Source organism: Coloeus monedula, assembly GCF_965178545.1.
Source record: "Coloeus monedula genome assembly, chromosome: Z".
NCBI lineage: Eukaryota > Metazoa > Chordata > Aves > Passeriformes > Corvidae > Coloeus > Coloeus monedula.
This window is the reverse complement of record NC_138822.1, coordinates 74,322,951-74,336,643: the sequence shown is the minus strand read 5'-3', so window position 1 is coordinate 74,336,643 and position 13,693 is coordinate 74,322,951. Positions and strand designations below refer to the sequence as shown.

Sequence of the window (13,693 nt, the reverse complement as noted above, 5' to 3'; positions counted from 1 at the left end):
CCCCATAGCCATGACCTGCTATCTCCCCTACAGAGAGCTCCAGATCTCAAAGGCTTTCACCCCAAGGCTGCCTGCGAGCCAAGGGTTCATGTTTCAGATGGCAGGAAGCTGTGGTAGGTGTACATAGATCACAAGATGATCTCTGTGACCCAGCAAGAACAGACTGGGAAGTGAGAAGAAAGCCAGCTGGAAAGGAAGAACAGGAAGAGGAGTAGGAGAGGCAGGAGCAGGAGGGGGCCCATGCAACTGCCTGGCCCTAGCTAAGGCTCACAGCTTTGTGTGAAGGAGTGCCTGGCACAAGGCAAAGGACTCTGGATCACAGGTGGAAGTGGGACACAGGGGGAGGCAGCCCTCAGAGCCAGGCAGAAGAAGGTCAAGGATGAGATGGCTGGGAGCCAGCCCCCACTGCTGTCAGGAGCAGTGACAGCACACACAGCAGCCACAGGACGAGGAATGACAACAGAGGACTTCTGGCCGTGGGTGTGCAGCTGTGAGGGAGTCTCCCCAGCAAACACATTAGCCTGCAAAATCTCCCCCATGCTGGTACAGGGGAATTTGCTCTCCCCTAGATCCAGTTCTGTTTGACCAGAACAGGGCTTGTATCTGTGTATCCCAAATCAACACTGCACAGGGTTTGCAGTGAGTCCCCATCCTAAAGAAGAGAAAAGTATCCTCTTGCCCACCTCAAAACTGCCCACAGACAGCATCCTCAGCTCTCAGCAGTATAAGACTTTTCCTATCTGGGGAGATGTCACACTGCCCAGACTAAAAAAGAAGCCACAACACCGCAGATGAATGGATCTTAAGTATTTTAAAATCACATTTCTCACCAACCACAACCAAAGGCACATAGCAGGTTTTCAAAGGACACAGCTTGCTAAGTGACGTCTGCTAAAGGACACATAAGAGAGAAAAGGGAAGAACAGCACAAATTAAAGTCCCATGCCTTCTTCAAAACTCATTTAGCAGGTTCTTCAGAGAGCAGCACCTTGAAACTATGAGCTGGGGTTTCTCAACTAAACCAAGACAAAACATGCCAACAAAAGACTATGACTAGATTTTGAAAGTATCACAGGACAAATATAAACCACTCTTTCGACTCAAATTTAACATTTTAGGTAAAACATTTCAATATAATACATTCACATTCTAAGAAGCACAAGTATTCTAAAGATAGCCAAAGTTATACAATAAACTGTAGGAAGAGTTAATCATTCTTTAACACAACCTTCAAGCACAAGCTGATGAACTAAAGATGGACACAATGCTTAAAGCCAAGAGATGAGATGGGAGCCTAAGTGGAACCTGGAAATGAAAGGTTTGGGTTGCCCTCTTGAGTTTCAGGCTCTCATTTCCTATAGCTAAGGACCGACCAAACCCTCTTCAAGCCTCTTTTCTTTATAAATATATTTGGAAAGTTGACACTGCACCATGCAGAAGGCTAACTGTCAGGGCAGGACTTGTTATCAGCATGCAGAAATCACTGCAGGTATGTGTTGCACATTCTTGCTTCCACAGATGACTTTTTTATGAAAATGCCTAATGAACTACCTTAGCAGTACCTCAAAAGAATTTTCAAAGGCATTTTCCTCCTTTTGAGAGGTTAAAAAAAGGCATACTTTCCCACATCCACCTCTGGAAGACAGTGGCATTCCCCAAGGCTTAAAGCAACTTGCAAGGACTCTGTTGATATTTTTGACAGTTCAAAATAAAAACCCAGCAACTACTTAAATATGCTTTGTTGGGAAGTAAGACCACTTTTCTCATCCACATCAGGAATGACTTCACCAGATGCAATATAGACAGTGTAACTTTCTGAGATTGGATTCTTAAAAAAAGAAAATTAATTATTGAGAGAAAACAAAAAAGAAGGCTGTATTTATTTGCCCATTAAAAAAAGGGAAGCGATTAGTGGTAGGTAGAGTGAAAGAGACCTGCCCTTTCCCAACCTTTCTGCTGATTAACTAGTAGATGAGCACAGGACAACTGCATGGATGGTGGTGCACAAATATAGACCACCTCGAACAAGTATATTCTTGTAATTTGCATTATCCACAAAAACCAACCAACCAACAACAAAAAAAAACCACCCAAACCCTCCCCCCCCAACAACAAAAAAACTTTATGTGCAACAGCATGATTTTGCAACAGGTGACTGTCCTGATAAGGTCTCACTGCCACTTCTGCTTTAATTAGGAGCATGTTTTTGAAGATGCTATGACCTGAAGACTGTCATCAAGTACTTACGTAGTCATCCTCATGAAGACCTTGCTTCTGAACAGAACTCTTCACCTCCAGGGAAAACTTCTCAAACTCAGGCTTCACAGTCCTCAGCAGAGTGACGGTTTGGAGATATGAGTATGCTTTCTTGGCTTCAAGGTCATGTTTGTCTCCTCTTCTCCAAGAGCCATTTCCTAAGGGGGGAAACAAGCATATTTTGAGACTATTTGAATTAGGTACCGTTATGGGACTCATTTTTCCACCCAAAAGTCCCCTTTTCTGATCGCTGGGGAGATGGTAAAGTACAAAGGAGAACTGACCCTTCTTCAAGGCATGCCAGAAACTGGGCAGTGAGGAAGCTAAAAAGCCAATGTGCAAACCAAAGGACAATTTTACTCCCATGATGTGTTTGCTTATCCTACAAGGGTGGGATAAATCCTAAGTGTAAGGTGGCATCTTGGAGTAAAACACATATGCCAGATCTCAAACACAGAGATATTTAAGTTAGAAGAAGTAAGGGAGCATTCAAGCACAAAGTGTTTGTTACACATCACTCCCCTTGGACAGTCAGAAAGGCACCAGTAAAGTCAAGAGCACGAATGGGAGGCAGATGGTGCAGCTCTCCCACTGCGGTCAAGGACAAAACCATGCATGCCATGGCTGCCAGACCAGCCCTGCTTTTAATGGAAAAGGAATACACAGAAATAAAATGGAACCCTGAGCCTACGCTGCCTACACATGTTTTGTGTCACAGCAAGGGAACAATTTAACTCAGACCACCAGTAAAGAAACCACATTTTTAAGAGGCAGGATAGCTGACTGGTTGTTTATTAGCAGAGAAGTCCTTCTGACAAACAGATCCTGGCCTTAGCAGGCCCTGAGATCCTGATCCAAAGCTACAGGAGGTCAGTGGAAAGGTTCATGTTGTTATGGAGCAGATAACAGCTATTCAATGTAAATGATAACTAAAAAGCCTAGAGGGAACAGTGGTAGCCCTAAGCAGTGACCCTTTAAATGCTTACAAGTAATTAAAAGCTAGACAGTAATTTTATTTTTTGAACAACAGCAACAAACCCCATTATGGCTAAATGAGCCAAGACAAAAACTAATGCTAAATTCCCAAGGTGACCTGGAGGTGCATAGGAACCTGAAATCAGAGAGGATGTCGGTATTTTGCTTGGGTTGAGGACAGTGGTGCCATTTAGACCAAGAGAAGCAAGTTGTTTGGGAGTAGAGATGTTAAGGGAAACAGAGTCCAGGTATCAAACCCATGGTGCTCCTTGCACAGTGCTTCCCAGCTGCATCACGTGGCTGCAAGAGCAAATTCTTGGGACCTGAAGCAGGTAAAAAGCTTGCATTTTGTCCTCCCAGCACCCCAGCACTGCTGCTGCGACTTAACTGAAGATTTTCTCTGCTTCCTTGGAGAGCACAAAGGAAGGAGTAAAGGCCCTGCATTTCTCTGGGGATAAGTCCTTTCTCCTGCAGTTTTTGGGTCCAGGGCAGCTCCTGTCAGTCCCAGCACACAGCAGGAGACACAGGAGCATCGAAGCATTTTCACCTCTCTTTTCCACCCCAGGAAAGCCTCATTTACCACAGCTTAGCACCACCTACGACCTAGGATATGTCTAATCTTCAGGCATACCATGAACTTTACTTGCTTTTTTTTTTAAAGTGATTTAATTTTTTTAGGAAGAAGCTGTAGATACATATGCCTTGGTTTAGGAATTTATTTCCCAATACAAGGTCAGAATCACAGAACCCTACTCATCACACCCAATGGATACACCAGCTAACATCCCACTGTCTGGTTGTGCCACCCTCCCCTTCAGTGCCTGCACCCGTCCTCTTTACTGCTTTCAAAGAGAAAGAAATGCACGTCTGGCAGTTGTAAGTAAGCATGTCTTGCTACCTTCCCCAAAAGAGAGTACAAGCCCTGCAGGAGCCTCAAAGCTGAACAGCTTCTGCCCCAGCTGGACACCTGCATTTTAGAGGCGCAGGATTCAAGAAGAACAGCAGAGACTACAGCACGGAGGGCTTTGCTATAGCTTTGCATTTGCAAATGGAAATAGCTGAAAAGCATGAGATTATAGACACAAAAAAAAATTAAAAAAAGAAGGCGGCAGTGCTGGTAGCAGGTAACTTTCTGTCCTGGACACTATACATGTCTCTTCTTTAAATCCTGACACTGGGACTGGCAGACTGCGACTATCACTTGCATAACAGCGTTCCTAGAATAATTTACATATTTAAATTCCTTCATGGATTGTTTTGTGGGAGGTCATCTTGTTACAATACTTGTGTACAATTATTGCAGTCTTGGCATTTAATAAGCCTGTTCTTCTGAAAAATTAGAAATATTCAGACCAGAGGGCAACAACAAACTGCAATAAAGTCATCTGAACACAAAAACAGTGCCAATTGCCCAATCACACCCACTCTTAGGTTTTATGAAGTAAAAAACCTAATATCTCCAGGCACTGGGAACAAGGATTTTTGGGAGAATTTCTCTACACTTCTCTTGTGTTTGCTTTTCACATGCAATGACCATGTGCACAAAAGTCAACTTCTGATGCACAGTCATTTTACTCTATATAGGAAACACATCCACAACCAGAAAAATTGGTTTAAAAGAAATGTCAGGAAATGCCAGATTCTAACTACACTACATCAGAAGTTAGACAGTTTTCATTAATCCCTCACAAAAGCTACAAAAGAAAGATTGGACTACCTGTGATGCAAAGGAGGGTGGTGATGAGGCTCCCACATTGGTTTTGATCTTGTTCCACAACTTCATCTTTTAGATATTTGAGTGATTTCATTCTTACCTGGCAAAACTTGGCATCCTTTAGCTAATCTTGATGATACATGTAGCAGTATCTGTACTTCTGTACATATCTAGCTCTCTGAATTTATAGTTATATACCTTCATTATTCAGTGTGTCACAGCACTGTTTACTGTGAAATAATCTCAGAGGTAGTAGATGGGTAACAGAAAGTTTATGCAAAGGAAGTTCTGGTTAACAGATTAATTAAAAAAAAATTATTGTTATTTGAATTCAGTTGTTTCTGATGGTCAGCCTTTGCAACTTAAACTAAACCCCCAAATCTTCCCTTTTTCTCAACTTCCACTTGGTTTTTAACTTGAAATGATTTGTTATTGTAGTGGATTAGTTAAAGTAGTCTGCAGGGAGGAAATTATTTTCTCCTACATCTGCAAAAGAAGCTGCTCCTTTCAAGAGCCATGTTACACTTCAACAAAACTTGCCCCAGCTTTAGCCATCTGATGTTTGATCTCAGCAAACACATTGCTCCAATATTACTTTGAATTTAAGTGAGACAGCTGCACCAGCTGAGAGCAGGTATAGTCCCTACCACGCACTGATGTAACATGCAGTTACAATTATATTTTGGCATATAGGTATATTTCAAAAAGAAAATGCATTTACATTTTGAGTCACGTTTTAGTTTGACAAAAATGACCCCTTTTACTTAGGGGTGTAAACAGCCACTTTTATTCACTCTGCTCTAGAAAATTTGGACTGCCTGTGTCCCATCCAGTGTCCTCCCTTTAACACAGCATGGCTGAATATTTTTGCAGACAGAGTCTGTGATCAAAAGATAAATACATTAGATGTGTGGATACCCCAGCACAGAGATGATTTCTGGAAACCCAAACCTTGCAGCTGCCCATGCTGCTGGCTGTTGCTAATCACTCCTTTCAGCCATCTGCTCAGACCACAGGTCACCAGGCTGCCAGGAATGCCCCTGCCCGGAGAGCTGGCAGTCACATGGCTGGGGATGGTGTAAGTCACCTAGACCTGAGCACAGACGCTGCAGAATGGGGTACCCACACCACAACCAATGTCTCCGTCTGGTGCTACTTCCTTGAAAAGTAATTAAATAACTTATTGCTGTAGCATACTTGGCATCTTGTGACCCACCCCATAGCAGCTATTGCCACAAGGTCTGTTTTATTTCCTGCAACACCACAGCCCAAATGGAAGATAACTGCAACAACAGGGAGATATAGTGGTGTTTTCTGGGACTCAGGGCTGCATGTTTTGAGGCTAACAAATCTAAAAATACTACCAAGCTTACAAAAGACTTTGCAACACACTTAGGCAAGAAAAACATTACCATATGATGAGCTGTTGAAGAGTTCAATATTGAAGAAAGCATAGTCCCCATTGGTCATTCCTTGCCGATGAGCAGCCAACATGATGTTCCTGATAGTGTCACCGCTGGCACACATGATTACAACTGGAAGAAAATGAGAAACATAGATAAGAAGCAGCTCAAGAACTTCAGAGAACAGCCTGTGAAGCAATAATACTGCCAGAAACAGTGACCCTAGCTGTCCTCCCAGTTTTGCAACAAACATGAAAGCACAGATTGCAAACAGAGCTGACTTCCTAAAGAGCTGACAAGACAGGTAGTGAAAACAGAGAGGCTTCCTCTTCCCTCTTAAGATAATTAAATAGAGCCTCCGTGTGATCTGGCTTTTTACCCCTGCAAAATGTAAGGTCTGGTTTCAAACTTCTTTAGCTGCATGTGTTTGTAGACTAGACCACAGTCATAAGCCTCTGCTGCTATTTCTAACTGGACATAAGACAAAGATGGAGATACATGACTTTGCCATTTCAATTTCCATTTCATTGAGCAGTTTGATGTAGACTGAACTTGCCTATACCTCACCTACCTACTACTTAGGCATCTGGCCTAGATTTTGTTGCCTCCATGCACTTAACGGAGAGCAGCATCTGTGCAGCAGGGATAGTGGTATGAATCTTTCCGAAACATGACTTCCTCTCCATAGGAAGCCTAGGTACCAATCATTGATGGGATACTTAATGTTAATAAATGGAAAAACCAAGCACCCTTCTATAAGCATGAGATCAAAGGTGAGTACAAACACCACAGAGCCCCATTTACCATGGGCCAGTAGCTAAGCAGAGGCTCTGCTGCTACGATGAGACCTACAAGTCAACAGGTGTGCTCTGTATGGGCACCGTGATCCACAATGTGATGATTGTGGTTGATAGGTCTCTTCCCAGAGCTGCTGGGCAGGGGGACTACTTCCCTTGCTATTGCTTCCTTCTACAGAAGGAAAGCAGAAGCTTGGGTGAAGTCTTCAACAATGGGGAGAGAACTCCCACACAGATCAAATTACACTACAAGCTTTTATACAGGTTCACAAGACTACAGGTATGAAGCTACTGATATCGGAGGGCGCAGCAAAGTATTTTATCAGTGTGTGCTTCAGGACTGTATGCTACAGCAGGGGCATAAGAGATCCTGTCAGGATGATGATTCAAAACCAACTGCACGCACATTTCCAAGAACGCCGTCATGCATGGCAGGACTCAAAAGCTACAATAATGTACGCAAATATTTTCAACCCAACAATAAAAATGAATCAAAACCACATTCGGCTCTTCTGGGTGGAAGTGTTTTCTATTATAAGAAATGAAAATGCCAAACAGGCCAAATCTTTTTGCACAGGATGAATCTTCTCCCATCGCCTTTCTGGTTGGATGCCATCACAGGCATAAACCTCCAGATGTGTCGCTGGGGTGAGTCATGTTCAGTACAACCCCATGCTTCAGGAGAGTTATACCATTCATAGCTCTGTCCTACTGATTATGGCAGAGTAATATAATAATTTCCAGAGCAACAGAGCAAGACATATTTCATGACCATTGTGGAGTATATTAGCATGAAGGGAAAGAAGAAGAAAAAAATTTTCTTACAATAAAATTTGGACCAAATCTTTTCCAGATGCACATCAGGAATGAATTTGTCTCACTGTTCTTAATTTCAGTATAGGTGAGAGATTTCCTTTTGAAATGTTTCCTTGCTGCCCTCCCAATTCTTCCTTGACTTTGCCTTTTTAATTCACTTTTACCATAAAACTGTAATCTGTAGATGGAATCAAAGAGATTCCCACAACACCAGTAAAAGATGTTGAGCAAAAGGAATAAACGAAAGAGTGTGTGTGAGGAACTACTTTAACATACATTAAATCATATTTTGTAAGCCTCTAAAGGAATGTAAGGGAAGTAATATTAACTGTTTGGAAGGGGTTTCTAACCCAGCAGGAAAGCAAAGATTACATATTTCAAGATTCTGAAGCAAATAAGCCATGGATTTGTTTCTCCAAAACAAATTTTCTTCCAAAAATGTAAATTATGTATTTAATCTGCATCTGTACCTTACTATTGTATACATACAAATGGATACGTGCAAACCCATACAAAATGTTCTCCCTCTGCCATAATACACACAGTAATTCTAATACTAATATGCTGAATTTATTGACTAGAATTGACTCATCCTGCAAATACTTCAGAGTTTAATTCCAGTTAAAGGAGTAAGTGTTCCCTTTGCTACACACATCCCTTGGACTACATGCTTATACATTTAAGCACAGGTCTGCATTTGTGAACCTTGCAGTAAACCTGAGCCTACAGCATGAAGTCTGCAGCAGGCAGACCTGAGCCTGTAAGGGAGCTTGAACTACTAATGAAATTAATTGTAGACAGGCACTTAACTTTCATTATCATATTTTTCATCATTATTTTTTTGTGGTTCCAAGACTTCAGTCATTTCACATGGCTCCAGGGACTGCACATGCAGTCCCTGGTACACAGGCGTGCATGGCTGAGTGTGCCTCTTCCTCCCAGGCATCTGAGAGCTCAGTGCAGACCCCCAGCCAGCAGCAACCTAGCCCCTGGAGACAGCCTGTGTCCTGGCTCCCACAGTACAGCCGGTGGGGCAGTTTCTGTCCCGGCCCTGGGAGAGTTTCAAGCAATAATCCTGTATCTGCTTGAAAGCCCAGTCCCGGTCAGGGAGTTCAGTGAAGCCTGACCACTCAGGTGGGACCCCAAAAAGCAGCAGCCTTTGAAAACTAGAGAAGGTGAAAGCTTAGTGCCAAGGATAGTGTCACAACAGGTGTGACACAGGAGTCGTTAAAAACTGGAAACTAACCAAGGAAAAACATTTCTTGACAGTGCTCTGGACAGTGTGCTGCTGCCCACAAGCCCTGCTGTCTTGCTGGGGGGATCTCCAGTGAGCCCCTCCAAGAAGTAAAGACCTTGTCTGCTCTTCAGACCTCATCTGGTGAGCCCTCCACATGATTTATAGTTCTTAAAATATTGTGGTAACCTGAAAGATGCCATGAGCAGCAGGGCGAAAGGAATGTGCCAGGTGAGTCCTGCAGTCAGTCTTTAAGGTCAGAAAGCAACAAGTAGAAGCTGGAGGGCCCCACTTGAGTGGCAGGAGTCAGAGGGCAAATGAGGAGGTAAAATGGAAGGAGGGATCCCACTGGGCACCATGGGGAGAAAGAAGAGGGCTGCTTTTGTTCAGTTATTTGCAAGTTACAGAATTGTGAAAGATCAAATGTCTCAGCTTAGCAAAGCATTTCAGACCAGGCTGAAAGCAACCTCACCTCCCTAACTGTCAGCATGGTGTGAAGAGTGGGGCTGGCGTGAACACTTGTCTTTTCCTGCTGTAAGCATGCTGTTATGCTCTCAGCATCAGGAAAGCCACACACACAGACACTTGACAAGGATCTTTCCCCACACTGTGGTTTCCTCCAGCACTGACACGTTTATTTCTCTCCATTCATTATATTTCCCTAAATGGTACTTACAAGGAAAGCTCTATTTTAAGCACCTGCTCCAGTGAACAGGGAATTAAAGAGCCCTATACTGTTAGACCTCAGTTATCTCACACACTCCTGCACGTGTTAATGATTTCATAGCAGCGTAAGGACATCAGCAGTGCAAGGCTGCTCCACCCACAGCCTTCAGCACCATAATACCAGTTCTGCCAGCCACACACAGCATGATCTTTATTTGTCCAGTTCTGATACTATTTTAACACTCTACAACAAGATATGTAAAAACTGTATAAAGAGCTTTGTACATCTATGGCTTTCTTGGAAAATACCTAAGGACTTTAACTTCACCCTGCATTTCACTCCTGGAATACATCTTTTCTTTTTGCATTAATTTACTGGAGAAGCCTATGCCTGGTAAAACCCTCGAACACCAGAAGTCTTTCTGATGCCCATATATCCACACATTGCTAGGGAAGATCTCACTTTAAAGCACATCTAACTACAACACTGCACGTTCCAAAGCACTTTGCTTTGCTGCTCCCTGATGCAAAGTCAGTTCATTCAGCCCAGAGATGACTGTCCCAGATGTTTTACAAGCCATTCATCTCCACGGTGTCTTGCTAACTGTTGGTGACAATATCACAGCATGCACTCAGGTGCTTCTCATGCACATATGCCCTGAAATTGCCATTTCCCCTAAATGCATTTGTTATTTTTATTTACGAGGTACTCGGCGGGGCTTCCAAAGGCAGAAGTGAGGAAAAGACACAGCGGGGTGAGAGGAAACATCTTTGCAGTGTCAACTTACAATGTCACTGCAAAAACGTCAGAGAGTAAGCAACAGATTTGCTGCCCTGCAGACGTGGATAATTTTGGGTAAACCAGACGGCCAGCAGAAAGCTGATTTCTTATCATGCCACAAAGCCCTCCTACAGCGGTCCCCGAGGGCAAGCCGCCCTCTCTGCCGTCGGGAGGCAAAACTCGACTGAACCTCTGTAGGCAGAGCCTTCACTCCGGGCTACTGTTCCCGTCTGTCGGGGGATGCCTGGCCCGGGGATGCCGTCGCAGCACCGCAGTGGGTTTCCCACGGGCGGGGACGAGCCCTGACTCTTCCCCTCCCGGAGATCTTCCCTCCCCGGCATTCCCATCGCCCCAGCCGCCACCAAACACCATGGAGGAGCCCGGCCGGGCACTCCGCCGCCACTCACCCCTCTCGCCCGTCTGGAGGGCGCGGACGACGTCGTCGATGTCGAGGTGCCGGCTGGTCTCGTCGAAGCTGTGCACGGCCATGTGGAAGGCCTCCTCCTGGAAGACCACATGGACGCCCTCCATGGCGAAGTAGCAGCTGCGCTCGGGGTTGCTGTCGCTGTAGAGCAGCGTGGCCCGGTTCCACTGGTGGTGGCGAAAGAGGGCCAGCAGCATCTCGCCCATCTTGGCGTAGGCGGGCGCGACGCGGGTGAGGTGCGAGTACTCGCCGCCCTTGGCGCCGAAGCCGGCGGCCAGCGCGCCCGCCGACAGCATCGGCACGTCCCAGTGCGCGGCCAGCCGCGCCACCGGCGCCGCCGCGTACTCGCACACCGGCCCGAGCAGCAGGTCGGGGCGGCGGCGCTTCAGGGCCACCATGTCCACCAGGCTGAACAGGGCGCGGTTGCCGCACGCCGAGTCCTCGTAGGTGAGCTGGAAGGCGTAGCCGGGCGGCAGACCCGCGCCGCTCTCCCGCAGGCTCCGCACCGCGTACTCGATGGCCGGCCGCACCCGCCCCAGCGAGAAAAGGTAGGCGTCGTCCTGCGGCAGCAGCACCAGCACCCGGATCAGCTTCTCCTCCTCCTCCTCCGCGCCCGCGGGGCCGCCGCCCAGCGCCGCCCGCGCCGCCAGCACGCAGCAGAGGCTGCCGAGCAGCCAGGGCGGCATCGCGCCCGCCCCCCAGGAGACGCCCGAGCTCCGGCAAACTTTTCGCCCCCCCTTCCCCGCCCGCCTCGAAATTGTTCGGTCGTGCTTTATTTCTCAGGTGCTTGGCGGATTCACAACCTGCCCCTCCCCACCCCGCCTGCGGGTCACGGACGGAGCATCTCGGCTCTGCTTTTCTCGTTCTCTTATAGATAGACGACTATTACTATGGTCACTTGCCCCCCCGCGCCGGATCCCCCCGCGGGGCTGCCGGGCTGCGCCCTCCCCGCTTAAGTAGCGCGGGAGCGGCGGCCGCGTCTCCGCACGCCCGCGCGGCGCGGCCGGGTTTGTGCGCAGGGAGGAGCCGGCCCGGGCGCTCCCTCCCGCCCGCCCCCTCCCTGCGGCCCCCCCGCCCCGCACACCTCCGCGGGCGGGCGGGGGGTGTCCTTATCGCATACATCTAACACTGATGTGTGTGTAATTCCTATACCTTCCTGCTCGGCTGCTGCCCTCCTTTGCCAAGCAAGTCCTCGCAGTAGGGGCCGGGGAGTAAAGAATCCCATTGCACTTTCATTTTTTTCTCAAATATTTTTTGGGGGTTCCTCCGGATTAAGCTGTCCTTTATTGCATAAGGAAGGCTTTTGAGGCACCCCGAGGGCTCAAGGGTCGGCACTCGGCAGGGCTGTGGGATTTGGGGAAGGAGGGGTTGCAGCACCAGCACCAGGGGATGCAGGCGGCAGCCTGAAGGGCGCTGCGGCAGGGCACAAGCAGGGCTGCCCTGCTCCCGTTTCCTCACCTGGAAAGGTGCCCGTGCACAGCATAAGCCTACGGGGAAGTTGACGCTGGATCTGTGAGCCCTGCCTATGTCTCTCTGGGGTCTTTCTGAGTCCCCCGTGCCAAGAAAGTCTAGATGCCGGGTTTTGTCATTTCCCACTGTGTTGAAAGACACAATTTCGTGCCCCAAGCAACGGAGGTTAACCCCAGTGAAGAAGAGTTACGAGATTATTTTATTAGGAAAAAAAACTTTTGGAATTTCTGTGACAACACTGCCTAGTCATAAGAGCATCCCTGTTCAGTTCTACTCCCTGGCCTAAAGCTGCTATGCTTCAGATTTTGTTAACCTTTTCTGGAATAAAGGAATGTGAAATGTGCAAGATGTTTTGTGAAAGAGGCTTTGCAACACCTGATGCTTTTTGACAGCAATATCCTAAAGGATGGCGCTCTGTGGAGCTTTGTGTGCCCTATAGCAGCATGCATTCTGAGAGCAGGGCTGCGCGGTTTGATGTTTTATAGTTGTTAGAGAGTGCCAGGTTTGCATTCGAAAGGTGAGTGAACTGCTCCTGGCTTTACAGAAGGGGTTTGTTTAGTTCAGCACAGAGGTCGTTGTCAGGGCAGTATGTGTAAACTTCATTTTTGTTGCTGCCTTTGCTGTGCAGGCTATGAATGGGAAACCTGCACTCCTGTGGTGACCATCTGCTCACCTTTAAGATGCCTCAATTAAATAAAGCAAGCTCAAAGCGCTTGTGCAATTACAACCGAGAAGTGGAATGAAAACAGCAGATAACACGATGTACAGAAATAATCATCAACATTTATCTAACAAGGCCTGGTAAAATAAAGAAGCTCAGAAATTCAAAGATGGGTAGTGTCTCTGAGAAATGTGCCTCTCGAGGTTTTATTTGATTACTGAATCAAACTTCAGAGTGTTCTTGAAGATTACATAAACATCCACCCTGGTGAAGCTGGTTTTGTGTGTTCCTGTGCTGTAAGTTATGTCAGGCATTTTTTGTTGTAAATGACTCCATATAGCATAGAGGAGATTAAGCAGAATGTTACAATATACAACACGCCAGCCATCTTCACCACAAAGCTTGCAAAAACATTTTCTTAAGACACATTTTGAAATGCTGACCTTTGTAGTCATTGCTTTATGGTGACCCTACAGATGTGTTTACAGCACCAAAA

The 13,693-nt window shown here is 46.4% G+C and overlaps 1 protein-coding gene across 1 annotated transcript in view; it reads right to left on the bottom strand.

The window, feature by feature from the left end:
* NPR3 (natriuretic peptide receptor 3) overlaps nt 1–11,752 on the bottom strand; it is a gene marked incomplete at both ends in the record, with an annotated part of 38,481 nt that extends 26,729 nt beyond the window's left edge. The window contains 3 exons of the mRNA XM_082302192.1: nt 2,248–2,414; nt 6,358–6,480; nt 11,050–11,752. Coding sequence (XP_082158318.1) covers nt 2,248–2,414; nt 6,358–6,480; nt 11,050–11,752 — 993 coding nt within the window. The remainder of the gene's footprint in view (nt 1–2,247; nt 2,415–6,357; nt 6,481–11,049) is intronic.
* Between the last annotated feature and the right edge of the window lie 1,941 nt (nt 11,753–13,693).